Source organism: Manacus vitellinus, unplaced genomic scaffold (genome assembly GCF_001715985.3).
Source record: "Manacus vitellinus isolate BGI_N305 unplaced genomic scaffold, ASM171598v3 scaffold_70_pilon, whole genome shotgun sequence".
Taxonomy (NCBI): Eukaryota; Metazoa; Chordata; class Aves; order Passeriformes; family Pipridae; genus Manacus; species Manacus vitellinus.
The window spans coordinates 2,767,055-2,786,452 of record NW_021940754.1 but is presented as its reverse complement, the minus strand read 5'-3'; the positions used below and the strand labels follow the sequence as shown (position 1 = coordinate 2,786,452).

At 44.8% G+C, this 19,398-nt stretch overlaps 1 protein-coding gene across 5 annotated transcripts in view; it reads left to right on the top strand.

Annotated features, from left to right (window-relative positions):
* The window catches only part of CHGB (chromogranin B), a 72,898-nt gene extending 54,724 nt beyond the window's left edge, over positions 1-18,174 (top strand). For 2 of the 5 annotated variants that reach the window (XM_029964379.1, XM_029964381.1), the window contains 4 exons: positions 12,299-12,342; positions 13,599-13,692; positions 15,028-16,793; positions 17,769-18,174. In XM_029964379.1, the coding sequence (XP_029820239.1) occupies positions 12,299-12,342; positions 13,599-13,692; positions 15,028-16,793; positions 17,769-17,852 (1,988 nt within the window). In that variant the 3' untranslated portion in view covers positions 17,853-18,174. Of the gene's footprint in view, positions 1-6,372; positions 6,499-7,008; positions 7,138-7,774; positions 7,909-12,298; positions 12,343-13,598; positions 13,693-15,027; positions 16,794-17,768 lie in introns of those variants that run through there. The other 3 variants (XM_018084435.2, XM_029964380.1, XM_018084436.2) reach the window with 3 other exon arrangements.
* The last annotated feature ends 1,224 nt before the right edge of the window (positions 18,175-19,398 follow it).

The window sequence follows — 19,398 nt, the reverse complement described above, 5'->3', positions numbered from 1 at the left end:
TGTTAGAGATGTGTACTCTTTGGATTGGGTATTTTCCACCTGAGCTGGACCAGCATCCTTCAGTGTCTCAGAGAGGTGACTCATACTGCTGCAGGCACAAAGCCCTCTGCCCCTGCACACCAGACACCTGAGTTGCCTTGGGGCTCATCTTAAGGCTCGGTCTGGCAGGCTGTGAGTGCTGCCTCTGTTCCCAGAATACATAAATGCCTGATCCAAACTCTTTTTGTCATCCTTGATGACTCCTGCTATTAAATCATTCCCCACTTTCCTCAGCTGAGAGCTTCTCCAGAATGTTTGGTATCAATGGCCTCTCTGATGCTTACTCTAACAGAATTTTTATTTTCCCCTCCCACACAGCTGCTGGTGGGAGGTACTGATTCATGCCAACGACCTACCCAGTCCTGGAGTCCAAAGGCAGCCAGGGAGAGAGCTGAGCTCCTGCAACAGGCAGGGGCTGAAGCAGGTCCTCAGCAGGTGTCAGTGAAGTGAGTGGAGACAGGGCCATTTACACCAGTGGAGGATTTTCCCCCAGGAGTTTGAGGTGTTTTGGTATGCCTGGATATTTCAGGACGTATGGTTGTTAAATTCGGTGTACAACAGGCAGTATACATCCTGTATAAATGTGTCTATTGAGCATTGGTGATTTTGTGTGGGGCATATGTTTTCCCACAATACAGAAGTTCATTTTAAAAATGCCCTATTCTGTAGGCTTTCCCTAATGACTGTTTTCCCACACACATCTATTAGGCAACAACATATGTCAGCATTTCTTCCTTAAAAGTAAAATCTGGCACATACATAACACACAGAGCATGAAATAATAAGATGTGATAAAACAGTAGCTGGAGCTAACCAAAGCCAGAAAACTCATGGCTGGAAGGTCAAGCCTTTATTTAAATCCCCTTTCCAATGGCCTATTTGTTTGCAGGTGCTGTGAATTGAGAGGGAAAGTCTTGCAATGAAAGAGCATCTGTCATGGAAAATTTTACCCTCAGTTCAAGCTGAACAAACTTTTACTCGCCCTGGAAAGTAGGTTCTTGTAATGAGAAATGTCAGTCAGCCTTAGGGCAGGTGACACTATCCAGCATTGTCTGCATTTCTGGGTAAGATACAGTACCTGAGCCAGAAATGCTGCTAAACGGGTGCTAAAATCAGCACCTCCCAGCCAGAGAAGCAGGGTTATTCTGTGATTACAGATACTAAGGTGGGGATGCTGTGCCCTTCAACACATTTTCAGTGTGCCTTTCACTGATTGGTTGGTTCTAAGTTCCCAGCAGCTTGTTTTGGGTATTTGGGAGCTTTAGAGAAAGAGTAAGAGGGTGGGACATAAAAAACTTACATCTTTGTCTAACAGCAACTCCTCTCAGAAGGCTGCAACTAGAGGTTGAAATAATAATAATAGAGGTTTTGTGTCTATGAGCCAGGCCACTTGTTTAACAAGCAGCTCAGCATGTGTTCTGTGAGGCCAGCTTGTGTTTGCATCCTTAATCTCCTCATTTCTCCCTGGGTTTGGCTGGTCCCTAAGAGAGCATCACTGCTCTGGGCATGGGCTGGGGGCAGAGAGAGTGAGGACACAGCCAAAGGCGGCCATAGGATAACTGCTTATGTGTTCTTTTAAAACACTTCTTTCCTCCGTGGGATAGCTGGCTGTATGGAGGAGTTGCTTTGTTTTGTATTTAGGGGTGGCTTATTTTTGTGATCTGTGTTCTCACTCAGGAGAAAGGAAAGGTTGATCTTAGGCTTGAGATGTTGGTGCTGTAAAGCAGAAAGAGGCGCCCACAAGTCGAGTTCCACGTGTAGTGATGAGAAACGTGTGTATGTGTAGACAAGTCCCATGTCTGGGTTTCTGTCTCTGGGAATGTTAATGCTGCTTGTCTGGTGTTCAAGAATAGACTTAGGGCACGTGAATCACTGAGAAAAAAAAATCTTCTGGGATGAGGAGATACATACTGCTGTTTTGTAGGCTGGAGGAATCTTACCAAAGGCAGCAGTGAATTAGACTCAAAATGCAGTGGTGTGCTGGACAAGGATCTGTGCCACTTCCTCCTGTTCCCACTTCCACGGGGTGCTAGTGCTTGATGAGAGGAGATGGTATCAGCCCCCAGCCTGCCAGAAGGGGAAAGAAATGAAGCTGACAAAGTCCAGACTTTAGCATTTGAGTGCAGCAGGCACTCTTGACACCCCTGATCGTCCTTACAGCTACTCAGCCTGGGTGGGTCAGTCAGCCTTGGGTGCTCCTAACCTTGAAAGGAGGTATCTTCTTAACTTTGTTCCCAGTATGATTTTGCCACACTTGGCCCATTTGAGCCTGAATTTTCCCCCTGAGGCAGCCACCCAACTTCGACCTGCCTGGAGGAGGACGAAGCACGTGGAAACTTTTTTTGCCAAAGCCAGGACATGACACTTTGCAAGGTCAGTATGCCTCACATGAGAGTTGGCAAAATCACCCACTGTGGCTTCTTCTTTCTCATATCCAGGGCAGTAGAGTGTCTTTCATGGTCTCTTGTTCTGCTTTTCATGTTTGCATCACCTTTCCACCCTGAGGGTTACTGGACAAATTTACACTGACAGAGTATCTTCCAGGTATTTTCATTTCCTAAGGCTGCCTTTAAGCTTAAAGCCTCTTAAACCTTTTTTATAAGCACACAGCATTTCACACAAAGAGCCTAAAAGTCTTAAAATCAGGGTATGCAAAAGAAAAATATTATATTCTACGGGGAAGAGATGGTAGCAAAATCTCCTCTTGCATTTTGTAGGTTTCGCTCTCTCTTTCATAGAGCCTTTTTGCAGCTGGATTTCTGTTCTTAGTGCCAGTGGGGATTAAAAAGGAGGTTATGGAAAATTTCTTTGGCAATTCCTTTTGCTGTGTGAGTATGGCTGTCATGAAATAGATCTCTCAGCACTGTGTTTTCAGTCTGGAATTATGTGCAAGGGCATAATTGGATTTATTTTTTTTTCAGTACATATATCGTTCAGTAATAAAACCTTTACTTTGAAATAATTACAGTCTGTTGCAGAAATCTATATATTTTTATTTTACGAAATAGAAATTTACCTCTGAAATTTCCATGATGCTATCAACAACAGAACAATATTGTTCTTACAAAACAGAACCGTTGCTGAGAGTCGAAGTGCTATAAATATTTAAAGAAATTAATTACTAAGTAAGCCAGACTAGCGCCCCAGTCTTTAAATATTAAATGGAACATATATAGTTGACAAAAGGCAGACAGAAACACTGAATGGGGCACTTTAATTGCCTAAATGAAATTATTTACGGTGCAAAGGCAACTGTTAAAGTCATTTTTGCTTAATGAGAAGCAGTACTCAAAATATGAGGGCTTAAGTCGGCTTTTTTTTGCTTGCTGAAAGAAATTTCTATCCTGTTTTACATTCTACTGCACAAGCCTCGAACTTCACCATGAGGTTACCAGTGTGATTAATTGCATACTTTAAAAAAAAAATTGCAGGGGTGGTTGGGCAGGGGTTGTTCTGTGGAGGAGTTTTTTGGGGGAAGCACCTCCGTGTGCAGCTCAGCTGGGCCCAGGCTGGAGGGCGAGAGGCTCCAGTGCTCTCAGGATGCTCTCTGGGCATCAACTGCCTGGGAACTCCAGTCCTGCAGTGATACCAAGCATCCAAAAGCCAGGCCAGAGAGACATGTTGGCAGCTTTTGGGGACTGTTTGTTGTCCAGGATTTGTCTCTGGTGAGGAGGGTGTTGGGGTGCCCTTACTTCCCCTCTTGTAGAGGAGGAGGCACCTGGGGCTGTGGAGGTGGCTTCTGTTGTCAGCAAGGCAACTTCATTATAGCTGAGACTTGGAGAAGATTAAGTCATAGCCAAATTTATAAAGCCATGAGTAATCATGTAAGGGCTTCTTAGGCCCCTGCTGCATTTTAGCTTGGTGGTTGGTTCATCTGGAGTGGTAGGTTTTGATTAGGACTCCAGCAGATCATCTTCTGGCAGCAGATCAGGTTAGAAGTGGCAGCACTGGCAAAATGAAGAGTCTTGTGACTAAAAATCCCAGCAGGAAATGTCCATGTTGTTTCACATCAATGCCATCTTTCCTGTGGTAATTCCCAGTGTAATTGCAAGAGCTAAGTTGCATTTACTGCCTGGAGCAAGCAAGGTCAGAGAGCTGCTATCAGGGAAGGACCTTGGAAGTGGCACTGCTTTTTGGTGGCAGTCATGATGACAGTGCAGTATGGAAAAATTGTCCTTTGTTCCCTATGCCCTGAAGGCTGCTTTTTGTTTATATACTTATTTTTGTATTGCAGCATAATCTAGTTTTCTGCCATCTGAGCTAACAAACACTGAGGGAGGAATGGCTGGGGGGGTGGAAATAGGTGTGTGTGAGCAGCATATGTGAAGATGTTCATATGGAAAACCTGGGATGTTGGGGAAATGGTTGTGTTTATACTTAGTCTACCCTCTCTTGCCTTTGTTTTGGGTTTGGCTTCCTTTTGTGTTTGGTGTTTGGGTTTGTATGTTTTGGGTTTTTTTATTCTGGTGATACATTTACAGGTTCTGTAGCCTGTGAGTGTATCCAGAGGCCCTGAAGATTTATATTAGCTAGCACAGGGCTTTCTCCAGAAGACCACAGCAGTCTGTGTGTGTATTTTTCATATCCCTTAACAGTTATGACAGTTCTTGTAGGCAGATTTTAAACCTCTTTTTAGTCTGTCCATATAATATTTAACCTTATTTCTGTGGCATAGATATATTACTGAAGAATTGGAGCTAGAAGGATCCTGTGTGGAAGACAAGAGGGTTACAAGTGAGCAAAATCTGCTGCTTTTATAAAGAAGACCAAGAAAGACAACTCAAGAAGAGTTGCACTGAACTTTTAAGGTTCTTCTGGTTCTGAAGGAGAAATACACTGTAAATTCTTTAGATTTCCTTTGAAGAAAGTTTTTGACACTAAAGAGAGGCTTTGACTGGAGGCATGTAAGAGATTTGGCATGTATATGGGCACATGCACCCCTGGAGGGTTGTCCCTTCTGCTTTGCTGGCCCGTGTTTGGATCCAGTGGGGATGAGATCCAGCTGAGCCTGTTCCCTCTCCAGTGGGGGTGTGTGACGGATTTTAATTCCTCTGAAGTCTTTCACCATATGAAATAAGAGGCACCTGATCCTGCCTTGCTGTAGAGCTACTAAGATGATAACTCAATTCCTGGGGTACAGTTCAACTCTGTGTTGCACCATCTTGAATCCATTGTAACAGCTGGTGGGTAGATATATGTGTGGGGTGATGTATAAAAGCAGGAAAGCCTGAGCATCTGTGCAGATCCATTATCTGTTGTGTTGCAACTAGCATTGCATATGATAAGACCTCTGAAAGGATTTTTGTTGCTCTTACTGAATAGATGGTGTCCCTTAGGTGCTGGCTTTTCCAATTCAATTGTTTTTCTCCAGATTCATCCCCTTAGCACCTTCTGAATGAAAGAGCTGAGTTTGTTCACGAGATAGGCTGCAGTATTTTAATTCCATGAAAACTAATTGGCACCCAAGAATGAAGATAATCCCACTAGCACATCTAATTATTCCCCAAGCAGTCTCCTCTCGATTTAGGAGTTCAGACACAGAAATTTGCTTGTCATCCTTTCAAGTTCTAGCTTCTAGAATGAGCCGAATGTGTAATTTTTTTTAAAGCATTTGTATTTTAGAGAATCCAGCAGGATAAATACTGTTTATTTCATAGAGCAATGGATTGTCACAACATTGTGAGGCATGTATATCACTGCAGCTAAAGTACTGACACATCTGAGAAGGGAGGTTTGGGGTGTGCCACTCACAACCGATCAAGTGAAATACGCCACTGCCTGCAGTAATCCTGATTTAGTGCAGTCACATCTTGCTCCTTCTCTGAGGGGAAACTCATCCCAGCTCATACCTGGCTGCAAGAGTCCATGTGAAGCAACATTGTTTTGAATATAGAGTCTGACTGAATTAACTATGGGCAAGATGCTTGGATGCTCTGGTTTTCCAGTGCTGGCAAAAAGTCTGCTGGATCGTGTTTTGAAATCCTACCCTGAAGGTGGAGTTAGATATATACTCCATCCAGTTCTGTCCCTGGACCTGTAACAGACCTCCTGCAAAACTAGCAAATCTTTTTAACTTCAGTTCTGATCAAATCTGATGGCATGAACATGTGCTCCCACGTAGACCCTGATGTAACTGGTGGCAGAACATTCCCCAGCAGTGCTTTGACATCTTCATTTGCCAGTGGCAAATACAGGACTCCTTGATCCTTCAGGATCAGCCCACACAATGCTGAGATGAGGGAGCATTTCAGAGAAATCCTGCAAGTCAGATACAAACCAACTGTCACAGAGAAAACAGCTGAGAAGCCCCAGTGATTCCTGCTGTGGTGCAGGGGATGGATTAGAAGCCGTGTGAGGCAGCTGGGTGTGGGACTGCCTAATCTCATCTCTCTGTTCTGCAGCAAGAAGAATTCTGTAGTGGTGGTTGTAGTGACTATGAACAGGACTTGTGCAATACAGGTACTTAGTGAGAGTTCTTCATAGAAACTAAAAGAGCTGGCTATTTTTATTCAGCATCTTTGTATCACTTACCCCTTTTGTCTGTCATGTTCAAGATAACTGTAGCCAGGCAAACGCTGGAGTAGAGCAGTTACACAAGGATAACCAGAGTGCTATTTATATGCCTGGAGAAGCAGAGAAGGCTTAAAAGGCAAATGTTTACTTAAAATTCTTTCTTATGAGCAGCTGAGAAGGTTGAGGACAGGCTGAATCCCCACACAGACAGAGGAGGGCCTGGGGACCTTGGAGCCAGTGAAATTCGTTATCGTCTTTTGAATCAGACTCTTGATTTCCCAAGGCCAAGGGTGGTGATTTCCAAAGAAGCATCTGCTTCTTTGAGGAGACTGGGGCTTGCATAGGCAATATGGGAACAGAATGCAGGAGGGGGAGGCTGAGAGAAGACTGAGAGAAGATGTTGCAGGTGATTTTCTTTCCACAGTGGCCATGCAACTGGGTTCTGTTATTTTGCAGGAATTGTAATCCAAATGCAAGATGAACAAGGTGTCGGGTTTTGCCTCCTGGTGTTAAAGGCTGTCTTCTGAAACAGGCTTCAAATGGAGCTGAAGTTCCTGCTTCCTTTGTGCACCAGTGAAGCCTCATGTGAGTTTAACTGGAGTATTGTTCTTGTGTCCTGTTTTATATGTTTAAAGGCTATATGGTTATAGCAGCCTGGCATTGTTAATAAAATAATACACAGAACAATAATAGAAATAACTGCCAGTTTGATGTATAGATCCATTGTCCTCCATGAACACTGGCAATCAGAGAGCCATCTGCTTAGCTCTGAGGACAAACAAAGAAAACTGAAAAACACACATAATTTGGAGATGGCCCTCGGAGGGTTAATGAAAAGAAAACCAAAATAGATTCAGAGCTTTGCCTGCTTTTGAAGCGAGCTGGGCGGAGCATTTGGACTTGCTCTGTGGAGAGCTCATCATAGCTTTCATAAGGACTAACTGGGACAGTGGGGGCTATTAAAGAAAATTATATAAAATTTGATGTCTGTAGGTTTTCTCTGGCTCCCCAGAGCATCATCACAGTAAATAAGAGATTTGCCTGCAGAGATGGATGCTAAGAGCAGTGATTTCCACGGTAAAACTCTTGAGGAACACTACATGTCATTCGTTCACCAGATGACATAAGTACCAGGATCACTTTGTAGTCATTCTCTGGTTCTGGGTTTACTCTGTGCGGGGGTAGGGGGAGGCTCTGAGAAGGGGGCAACGATTTGAGGGGAAGGGACAAAAACCTTCCAGGAAGAAAAGGCTGCTGCAGCGCCTGAAGAGGCTTTGATCGGATATGGATGTGGAAAGCAGCGGTGATTCCTTGTGAAAGCTGTTTAAGAGAGATGGGTTACCGCACCTCCTCCCTGTAGGTAGAGGCTCAGCATCCTCTGACGGTGGGAAAGACCTAAGGACGATACCACATCCTCTTAGCTGGAGAAAGAGGCAGGGAAGCCCCGCTTTTCCCCTTTTGCCAGGAATGGCGGGGCGGGGGGATGCAAAGGGGTCTCGCAAGTGCCTAAGCGGAGGGCAGGAAGAACGGATGCGGTAGTCGCCAAGGAAAGGGGAAACGCGCTCGGCTTTGCCGGCGTGCGGAGACCTTGCCCCGTGCGGAGGGGCCGGGATGGAGGGGAGGGGAGGGGGCGGCGGCGCTGCGGGGGAGCGCGGGGCGGTGGGGGCGGCGGCGGCACCGCCCCCGGGGGCTCGCGGTGACGCAGCTCCCGGCGGGGCCCCGCCCGTCCCCTCCGCCCCGGTCCTCTTTTTAAAGCGGCGCCGAGCCGAGCGGAGCCGAGCCGAGATGGGGCCGCCGGCGCTGCTCGCCCTCCTGGGCGCCGCCGCCTGGCAGGTGACGGGACCGCGGGCGCGGCACCTCCGATGGATGGAGCGGGAGGCGAGGGAACAGCCCCGCCCGGGCGCAGGGTGGGGAGGGACGGGCGCCCTCCTGAAGGGGTTCCGGAGGGGTGACGCCGCCCGCGGGTGCGGGGGCATCGCGCCACCGCGCCCTGCGGCACCCCCGGGGCGCGGGGGAGGGCGCGGTGGGATGGAGCTGCGCGGGGGATCGGTTGCTCTTCCTTTATTTTTATCCCGGTACAGCATCTTTCCACAAAGACTTCTCGGTGTCATTTTAGTACAAGGGTACCGCAAGTTTTTTTGCCAGCCAGTGCTTGATACCGATGGTAAAGTATCGGCGCTGCAGCTTTAACTAGCAGGATTTTTAAAAAATATTTTTTGTGGCATGCAGCATTAAATATTGAAACCCCACCGTGAAATGAACATTAAACACGATAGAATGAGATGATGGCTTGGCTTTGTAGTACCTACTACATCATTGCTTGAAAGAGTCAGTGTCCATTCTGGGTTGAGTAATTTGGCTTTAGGTCTGTCAGAAGTCTCCACATGGAAACACTTCTGGGACTTGTGCAGAGACTGTAAGGAAGTTGATTACCTTCACGTGCCTTTATTGAAATCAAAAAGGGAGGGTGGAAGGTGGGGGAAGAGACCCCAACACAGAGGATCTCACCAGACTTATTCCACAGATCTATGGGCATTTATTGTCTAATATTTTTTCCTGTTTATGCCATCAAACAGATCAGGTACTTCTTTATATGCTTTGTGGCTGTCTTGCTTTCATATGTCAAATCAGTGAAACATTAACTTCAAGAACTTTCTAGTACTCCTGCAAATCTATATGCCAAAGTTTAGTTATCCTTCCTAGGAAGACATTGCTGACGCTTTGGTGAGGAATGACACTGCACTGAGTCATCAGCATTAATGAAAGAAAGCCATGTGGGGATTTCATCATAAACCCACCCAAAGATCTGTCTCAGTCTTGGAGATGCAAGCAAAAGCCGTGTGGATTTGTCCTGCATTTTTCGTCGTTTTTCATGATATTCAACAACTCTCAGCACTGAGGCAAAAATCAGATAATCTGATTGTAACTGCCTGGGCAGACTTGGTTCAGGAGGGTAAAGCAGACCCAGGGCTTTGCTTTACTTTGTAGGTCTGTGGTCTGTTTTTCTCTGCATGGAGAGGGGAAAGGTTTCCCTGTTGGCATGTGTTCTGACTTTGTTTCTCCTGTGAAGCCCTGCAGTTGTACCATCTGCTGGGTCCCTGCAAGCCCAGTGGGTGGGTGCCCTGCTGCCTGACTCTGTTGTTGGTGTCAGGGGGAGCACATGTGGAGAGGAAGGCAGACACACTGGCCAGCCATCTTCACCTAGCAGGTGGCCCCAAGGGAGCTCTTGCCAGCTGGCACGGGCTGGCACTGCCAGCACCGGTGTAAAGTGGGGCATGCTGGCTCCTCCCTGGCTTCCTATCTCAGCTCTGGCAGAGCAGCTGCCTCAATGTATTATTTCAGGCTGTGAGATGGATTGGATGCTTGTCTTATTTCTCCAGGCAGGTTAATATGACATATGCCCAATACCATTTGCTTCTTCTGACATTGTTATGAGAGCCTGATGCTTCCTCTTTGTGTGTGTTGGCTTTTACTGTCAACCAGGCACTTGCTGAGATGTGAGCTTTTGGATGACCTGGCAAAGGCAGTGAACACAACCTGACTTCATATTCCTGTGCCGTTGATGGCTCGAGAGGTAGCCTGAAGTTGGCATCTGTAGTAGCAAAAGATGTTCAGAAGTTGGTCTGTTCTGTGCTTTATCACATCACCTGGGTGTAACTCACAGGAGAGGTGCTGTGACTAAAAGGACAAAAATCAAGATGTTTGCCCTTGAGCATGGTGTGATTTCTCATGGGCTGGAGGACCAGAGGGGTCTCTCCAAGAAGAGGCAATGAAACAGGTCATCCCCTCTGCTTTCATGCCAAGTGGTGGCTGTGAGCAGCTCATGCCATTAGAGCAGCATCTCCAACACCTGTGGGATCAAGAGAGTGTCCTTTTAGTGGATAACACTATTTTTTAGTAGAAGAGACTTTGCTGCCAGCCTCCTGCCCCCACGTGCGTGTACATCCTTATCCTCCATGCTCAGATGGGTCCTGCAGGCAGGTTAGACTGGATCCTGCAGGCAGGTTGGACTGCAGCAGCGTCAGTGCTGTGCTGTGTGATAGTTATTTGCATACTGGGTCAGTAAAGGAGCCTAAAGCCCGGCTCCTAAAGCACTGAACACAAAAAGTGTGGGAGAGGGTTGGCTCTGAGCACGATCTCCCCCCACACACCACCTGGCATTCTGGGGAAATGATGGAGTGCTATTTTAGGGGAATCCCTTCTGTGCTATCCTTGTGTGGGTTCCCTTCTCTGATCTCAGTTGTGTACGCAGAGAAGAGATGGGGGCTGGAGAAGCACATTCCTACATAAGTGTTTGGGGGAGCAGAAAGAGGCCAGTAGAAATATCAAGAGAGTTAATACTGTGTCATGTTCAGCTATTACGCACTGAGTCAGTGCTCGAGGGGATGTCTGCTTCCTCTGCAAACACAGAAAATAAAGGTTTTATTGCTTTAAACAGTGCAAGGCTACATGCTCCTGTGTGCTTTGCAGGAAGCTTCCTTGGGGCAGTGCTAGGTCTCCTGATGCTGTAAGGTGAACTGACCTCCTTTGTCTATATAATGTGCTTTGTGTTCCTGTGTTACAGATCTCTCACTGTCCCAACCAAGCAGTATGGCAGAGAGAGCAATAGTCATATTTAAGACTATCCTGACTCGTGTAAGAACTTCAGAACTGCACCCCAAGCTGTGTGTCTGTGTACTCTGACTCTATACTGTGTGGGGAGTCTGTGAAGCCATGGTAGAATAGGGCTTGCTTCTACATACTCTTGTGTTGCTGGCAGGTGTGCCTAACTTCACATCTGGAAATCTCAAGGTGGATGAGAATTGACACAGTTAATTATACATCCAAGCTCAATACAGCATCCAAGATCAATAACCAGCTGGAGATGTACTGCAGCAGTGATGGCAAAATAAACCAGAATGGAGGTTTGGTTTGCAGTAGCTTCTTTACAAAAGTAAATACCTTGGACCAGGTACAACTGAAGTGGCACAAGGAGGTGTTAGTTACCCTACTTGTCCTCAGGACAAAGAGACATGTGTTGTACTGCTTCCTTCCGGAGTAGTTTTCTGCTGGGATTTGGTTTTTTTTGCTTATTTGTTGAAGTGATAATGGACCACTCAGTGAATGGAAATTTTCCTGTGCCTTTTGGCTCTCTCCTTCCCTCCAGCTTCCTATCCAAGCTGCTTTAAAGTCTTGAAGAATGGTCTCCTATTGGCAGGGGGGTTGCATCTAGAGCCCCTTGCAGAAACCAAAAGGTTCTTGGGGTGCAAACAGGCCTTGCTTGTTTCCTGTTTGGGGTGGGGTTTTGTGGGTTTTTTTGTTTCTTTGTTTTTGTTTGTTTGTTTTATTTGCGGGGTTTTTTTTGTTTGGTTTGGGTTTGGGTTTTTTGTTTCATTTTGGTTTTTGTTTGTTTTGTGTTTTATGTGGTTTTTTGTTTCCTTTTTTTTTTAGTTTTTTTTATTGGTTGGTTGGTTGGTTTTTTGGTGGTGGTGTTTTTTGGGGGCTTTTTTTTGGGGTGGGATTTTTTTGGTGGTGTATATTCTTTTAGTGCTAGAAATGTTAACATGCCTCTTCTCTCGTGCTGTGCTGCGATCTTACATTGCTTTTCCATCCGAAAAAGGAAAGATTTAATGTGGAATGTGCCTGGTTTACTGACCAGCCAACCCAAAACTCAAGCCATCTCATCAGACCAATTTGACTGACAACTCCTGTCACTGGTGCTTGTTGCCAGTATTAATGAGTCTGTAATAATTTGTTTTTCTTCCAGGTGTCAGCGCAGTTCCAGTAGAAAAAGACCGTACTGAAGAAATGGTGAGTGGCTGTGTGTCAGAGCAAACTTCAGAAAATTATCAGTGACGTGTTCTCCATGTTCTGTCTCTGAACTCTCAGGGTAATGCTTTTTTTTCCTAAGGGTAAACTCTTAACAGATCGCTGCTGATGTGGAACTGAGAGCCTCTTTAGCTGTCAGAAGATACCTGTGTGCACTTCAATGCACTTGATGGAAAGAGAAGCTGTGCTCGTGTCAGTGTGGTGCTTCTGGAACTGTGCATTGTACAGCTCCCTGAAAAATGAACTGAAATGTTTGACAGTACATGATACTGTACTGGATAAAGTGAGATGGCAGCTTCGAGGAAAGATGAAATATCTACAGTTACCAACTACACAACAGACTTTCTAATATAGTCCTCCCGTCTCCTGCTTTAGAAAGAGATTCTTAACTTGTGTAATTAAATAAATGCCATCACCTCAGACCCTCTGCTCTGGTTGTCAGTGTGATCATTTAGATTAGTAAACACGTGGTAATAACTAAAAATAGTTAAAACATAAACTCCATAAACATTTTATTGTCTCTTCCCAGTCAGCCACCCAGATTGTCGACATGAAGCTCTTGTACCCCCAGTGTTTGCTCACAACCAGCAACTTCAACACTTGAAAATCATTTTATACGGAGGAGCTACGTTGGTAGCACTTAAAATTAGAGGAGGTTGTGTGACTTTCCTAAATCAACTTCCTCTGCTTCCAGAGGACTCTCCAGTTGAATGCTAAGCGCTAAAAACCAGGCAGGGCTTACAGCACACACACATGAAAAGATGTAGAGCATGTCACTCACAGAGGACACCAAGGTGGGTTTGCTTTATTGGCAACCGAAAATACCTTTGCACCTTTGCAGCATCCTCATTTGGACAGATCCTACAGGATGATTCTCCTTCCTTTGCATGTGTGTTGTGTTTGGGGTTTTTTGTAGGGTGCTGTTACCTCATGTTGTTTGACTCTCCTTTGTACTGAGTAGGGTATTTAATATGTAAAAAGGTACAAAAGGAGCCTTTACCCGTGCAAACAAAAGGGGAGATAAAAAGAGCTTGTGACTATTCTCTTCTTACTGATACTGTGAGGAGCAAAGCAGTTGATGGCCAAAGGCACAAGAATTTGTGTTAGAGCTGGGGATTACTCAAAACTCATTAACAATAGCCTGAACTAATCCTAAACTAGCTTCTCTACCAACTGGATCAGTAGTAAGATTTCCATTTTTGCCATGAGAATTTCTTCCCCTATTTTGTCTCTTCTAGGTAACCCAGTGCATAGTGGAAGTTCTGTCCAATGCTCTGTCTAAGCCAAATGCACCACCAATTAATCCTGAGTGCAAGGAAATCCTGAAGAAGAGTAAGTACAACATTACCTGAACTTGTCAAAGGAATTTACATGGTTTCTGTCTTGCATTGGAGCTGGTGAACTGTTATTTCAACCTCCAAATTTTGGCATCAAAATCCTGATTTCCTTCTCTTTAGTCTGTCTCACTCAAAGACCAAACAGCCTGACCTGGTAATTGTCAGGGATTCTTGGCTAACACTTGTGGCTCTCTACTTAAACCACTCTGAGAGTCTGAGAGAATTTGACAGACTCTTTAGGTAGCCTGAAAAGTCAAAAATGTGACCATGTTTGGACCACGTGCTGAATGTATTCCAGAGGGTAGGAACTGTCTTCACATCAAATCAGCATTTAAATCAACAAGGCAACTGAGTCCATGAACACTGTCTCCTCCTTGTTTGAACAGGGAAGAGGGTAGGGTTTACATTTTGGTAAAACATGTATTTTTATCTGACTCAGCCCCAGATTCCTAGGAAATGCTGAATGCCATCAAGCTTAGTTTGTGACATTGTAATTTCAGGAAAAAATCCCCCGCCCTGTATATTTGTCATGTTTTGGAAAATAAAAAAAACAGATACTGGAAAGAGAGGGTAAGCACCATATTTTTGCCCTTAGGCAGATCCAAGAGTAGCAGATGATGAGAAACTTCTCATAAGTAGTGAGCTATTTCTAAATCTGTGCAGATATTGTCTGAAAACTTTGAGGATTTGTGATCTATTTCTGATGTTACTCAGACTCAAGTGAAGCAGAAATATCTTCACAGAAGTATGTTGTTACACATACAGTCAAAGTCAGACTTTCATTTAACATTTCAGAAATAGTGGAAGGAACGTGATTTGATTAAACATAACTATTGCAAAGCAACAGATTTCTTTAATTTTTTTTCAGTCGACTTAAACATTTTAAAATTTGCTAAAACCCCCTAATATTTTCAAGTAGCTTGAAACAGGTGGTTGTCTTTTTTGTGAATAATCATATGTGATGGGTAGGGCCTGACACTCAAACAACTGAACACAACTCTAGATCCAACTGATTTTTAGTGGGAATGAAAGCTAATTTAATTCAATACTTAAAAACATGATGGCAAACAGAGAAAAAAGCCAAAGAGGAAAAATTATTCTGGAAGTTCCAGGGGAGCTTCTAAGATGCTTAATTAAATGAAAGTTAGTTCATCCTCTTCCAGGTAAGCGTACAAAAGATTAGCAAATTACTAATTTTAGAAGCAGAATTAAGAAAATCAATTCTGTCCAAATCTTCTTACTACTTTGTGAAGCCAGTTGTCTATTTGCACTGAAATGACACTTCAGTGGGGAGTTGGATTACTCCATTGTGCTGCTCTTGGTGTTACAGGTGGTAGAAATGACAGAGAGAGAAGTGAAAGCAAACAGCTTGAAGTGAGGCATTCCAAAGACCCAGCAGAGACTGAAAAACATCATACTGGGAGCATGGAGCAAGAACAAAGTCAGGCAGAAGAGGAATCTAAAAACTACATGAAAGAAAGTGATGAGGAGAAACTTGCTCACGAGGAAGGTAAAAGCACGGAAGAGGAGGCTGGACACCACGTGCCTGCTCAGGATGAGAGTCTTTACACAGAAGAAAAAACCCACTATCAGGAAACTGGAAGAGAGGAGGAGAAGAATTACCACAGTGAAGAAGGAAGCAAAGAGAGCAGGTGTTGTGATGAAGGTGTGGAACATGCTGTTCTCAACAAGAAGTCTCACTCTGGAGGCACGAGCACAGATTTCCGTGATGGGAATGATCAGCGCCCCTTGGGCCGCTGGCACTTGGAGGAGGGAATGCAGAGCCCTTACAAACCAATTCATGAAGGTGAAGAGGGAGAGGAAGAAAGAAGTAAAAAGTACCACCATGAGTCTAAGGAACGTGATTTCTCCCATCAGCAAGAGCGTGAAGAATCTGATGAGAGTGAAGAAACAGAAGAGGAAAAGCAACTCTACAAACCCAAACGATACCATGGGAAGCACAGAGTGGGTGACTCCTATGAAGACAAGAGGGGTCATGGTGGTGGGAAAGGGGAAGTAGCTGAGGAATCAGACACAGAGGACACCCATCTCTGGAACCATCAGAAACAGCGTGAAGAGCAGCGTGAGGAGAAGAGTGGTTATCACGGGGGGCGTGGGTCTGAGGAGGTGAAGGAGAAGAGGCTTTCAATCCAGAGAAGTGAGAAGTACAGAGACAGGTGGCAGCAAAGGGAAGAGAGCAGCGAAGAGAGCAGTGAAGAAAGCAGTGAAGAAGAAAACAAGAGGTATCACCACAGTGCAGAAAGTAATGAGAAATGGCACAAGGAGAGGAGACATCACGATGGATCACGTGAGGCCAGGAGGCACCGCTCCGAGAGAAGGACGTATCTTGCAGATGAAAATGAGGAAGAGCCGGGCAGTAACCACAGTTACCTCAGTGGTGGCAGCAAGGAGAAGCAGCATCATGCTGGAGGAAGATACCTCTGGAATAATGAAGAGGAAGGGTCACAGAAAGCATCTGCTTGGGAGCACCGAGGGCAGGCCAGGAGGTACCACAGCACCGAGGACGGGGGGGAGCAGCAGCGCTACCCCAGCTACAGTGAGGAGGAGGAGGAGGAGGTAGAAAAGAAGCATCACAGCAGTGATCAGGTGGAAAATGAAGAGGAGGAAAGATATGCCGAGAGGGAGGAGTACAGAGGCCGTCTCCCTGCAGAGAATGAGAAGAGAACCCCAGCATCCTACAGCCCTTTCTACCCACTGCTGTGGTGGAAAAGCCGGCACTTTGAGAAGAGGGACAGCACAGGAGAGCAGCTTTTGGAGGGCAAAGAGGATAACAAGCCTACTCTGAATGAGAAGAGTCTTTTCCCTGACTATGATGATGATGAGTGGTGGGAGGAAAAGCAAATCCTGAGTGCTCTGAAGCACAAACGCGCTGAGAAGAGGAATCCCAGCAAAATTAACAGAAATGATGTGGAAAGGCAATACAGCAAGATGGATCAACTTGCACAGCTTCTGAATTACAGGAAGAAATCAGCTGAATTCCCAGAGTTGTACAGTTCTGGAGAAGACCTGAAAAAACGTCACGTAACTGGGAATGACAGAAGAAATCTAAGCCAGAGGCCTCTGACGGAAGAGGAGGTATGTGTACAGGTGTTTCTCTGAAAAGCTGGGAAAGCTTCAAATGCACACTTCCAAATCCATTCCCAAGGCAGCTGGTAAACCGTGCATGGAAAAACACAAACAAGATTAAGTCACGTTGAGAGTCAGATGTTCAGTGACCTAAAAATCTGCTGTCTTTGAACGGTGAAACTGTGAATTGGGTGAACTACCCCAGGGCACAGTTTATAAAATAAAGACTTTAGCTTCTGCCTGCTGCAAGACAGGAAGGGAAAGGAGATTTTCTTCCCCCCTGGATCCTACCTCTGCCTGTCAGGTGTTACAGACTAATAAAACAAAGATGCTGGTGGCAGCAGGAGCAGAGAGGTCACTCACAAACACCACTTGGTCTGTCGGGTTATTTAAAGCACATAGTTGGCAAGTAACTTGGTTGTTAGAGTGAAATCAGCTGTCTATAGGCTTCCCAGTCACTGGGAGCAGTGGAGGCTTAATACTGATTTATACAGACGTTGAATGGTGTTAGCAAGTCATAATAAACAAGAATTGGCAGCATAAAGCTTCTCCTACTCTCTGTTATTGTGGAGATGTTCCTCTTGCTGCACACTGTGCTTGCTGTGCGTCAAAAGCCCGAACCCCTGCGATTGTCAGGCTGTGGCTTCCTAAAGGACCTTCACCTGAGCAGAAGGGACTGCAACTGTGAGAGAGCAGGACATCCCCCCCCTAGATAATGGTGCTTTAAATCTAGAATGATTAGGCTGTAATTAGAGCCAGCTCTCAGAATGAGTATTTTGATACTTTCCCCATGCCTAATTCAGATAAAAGCAGGAAATTGCACAAAGTATATGCTGTTAACACCTCTTACCCCAGCAGTCTGCTCAGGGACCATTAAGTAGCAGGAGATCATCTGCCTTAGAAATGGCCTTTTCTGTTGTTTTCATGGAACAAAGTATTTGCCAATGTTATTTGATGAGTAAAATGCTCTTTATGTATTCACAGGAAAAAGAACTGCAAAACCTGGCCGCTATGGATTTGGAGCTGCAGAGTATAGCAGAGAAGTTGAACAGCCTCAGGAGAGGCTGAAGGTGTTTGGGGTTTCAGAGATTGGTGTAGCTGTACTTGCTGTACCCGTGTTCCGTGGTAAATTCACTGCCACTGGATTGTTGTTTGCCCTAAACCCAGGAAATACTGTTTACTGTCCACTATAGTGTAGTGATTTATACAGCTGAAAATGTCTTTAATTTGCTGCTGTGCTACTGAGATCTGAATGGCATGAATTTTAGTATCATAACCTTTCATGTGGGCAGGTATTTTTAATAGGCTTTTGAAAATAATTGTGTTAGTGTTCTTCAGAAATATATTTGTCTGAGTTTGCAATAATAAAAACCATTGATCTTGGACCAAACTTTCTCCTTGCTTACTTGACTGATTGGGTTATTTCAGGATTATCTGTATCACTTACATGAGTGAGGGGGGTGTGGAAGGAGCCTTTTGGTGATCTTAGGACACTACAAAGCAGTAAAATAAATTATCCCATAATTAGTTGGAATTACTCCAAATATCTGGAGTTCAATTTAACCACTTATCCAACTGTGGTTTTTACAGCCCTTGTGCTGTGCTGGTGTCTCATATTCACGTGTTTCAATTGGAATAGGAACAATGGTACCTCAAGACATGCTCTTCAGCTATTACCTACAGAATACCTTCTGTCATTTTGAAATATCACTGATTTATTTCCTTTTCCTTATTGTTTTTTCTTGGAACAAACATTATGGCTCATTTGGAAACTGGGAAACGGGATTCAGGATGGAGGCCACGTTTGTGTTGATGCTGGTGAAATGCAGCCTGTTTGGCTTTGATCTAAACTAGCTTTTCAGGTGTTCCAATAGTGTTTATTTCTCAAACTGATCTTTTAATTATACAAATATTTTTTTTCTCATGCTGTTGTTTTTATTGCCACAGTGTATGTGATATGTAGGATTTAAAACATGCTGGTAGTTTACCTTTTACTGTGTAAGTTTTCACACCTTTGTAGTGCCATAGACACGACACCTGTGTACCTGCCAGCCCAACAGAAGTGGCAGAGAAGAAGTACCTGTGCCTGCTTTACAGGTAAGAGAAATGAAGCACAAGATAGTTTTTCATTATTAGTCTCCTGGCTTACATGGATTTCATCCTTTCCCAAGCTTCCAGGGTCCTGTCCGTTGCTCTAAGCTTTGTGATCTCAGGATTTCATCACATCCTGGATGTTGGCTGCTTTCAAAGGCCCAGTTTCCCTTCACTATGTACGTGTGGACACACATCCAGTGTTTCGCTACGGCTTCCTCAGAGAAGTTGAGAAATCCAGAATTTTAAAAAAAGCTTCCTAAGAGCCACACATCACATTTCTCTTCTCACTTGGCACTGTATGGAAGGGTGAGAGAGGCAAAGCACATTTTTCAGATCCACAGGGCAGGTGGAACAGAGATGGTGAAACCTGCATCCTCTCCACTGATGGGTTTTTCACATAAGTAGGAGAAGAAAAGAGAAAGAGAAGAAACTTTCCATAAAAGGAGAAAAACAACACAGGAAAGTTTGCAGAACCCAGCAGTAGATAAAACCTGAAATACCTCCTACCTGTTTTCCTAAG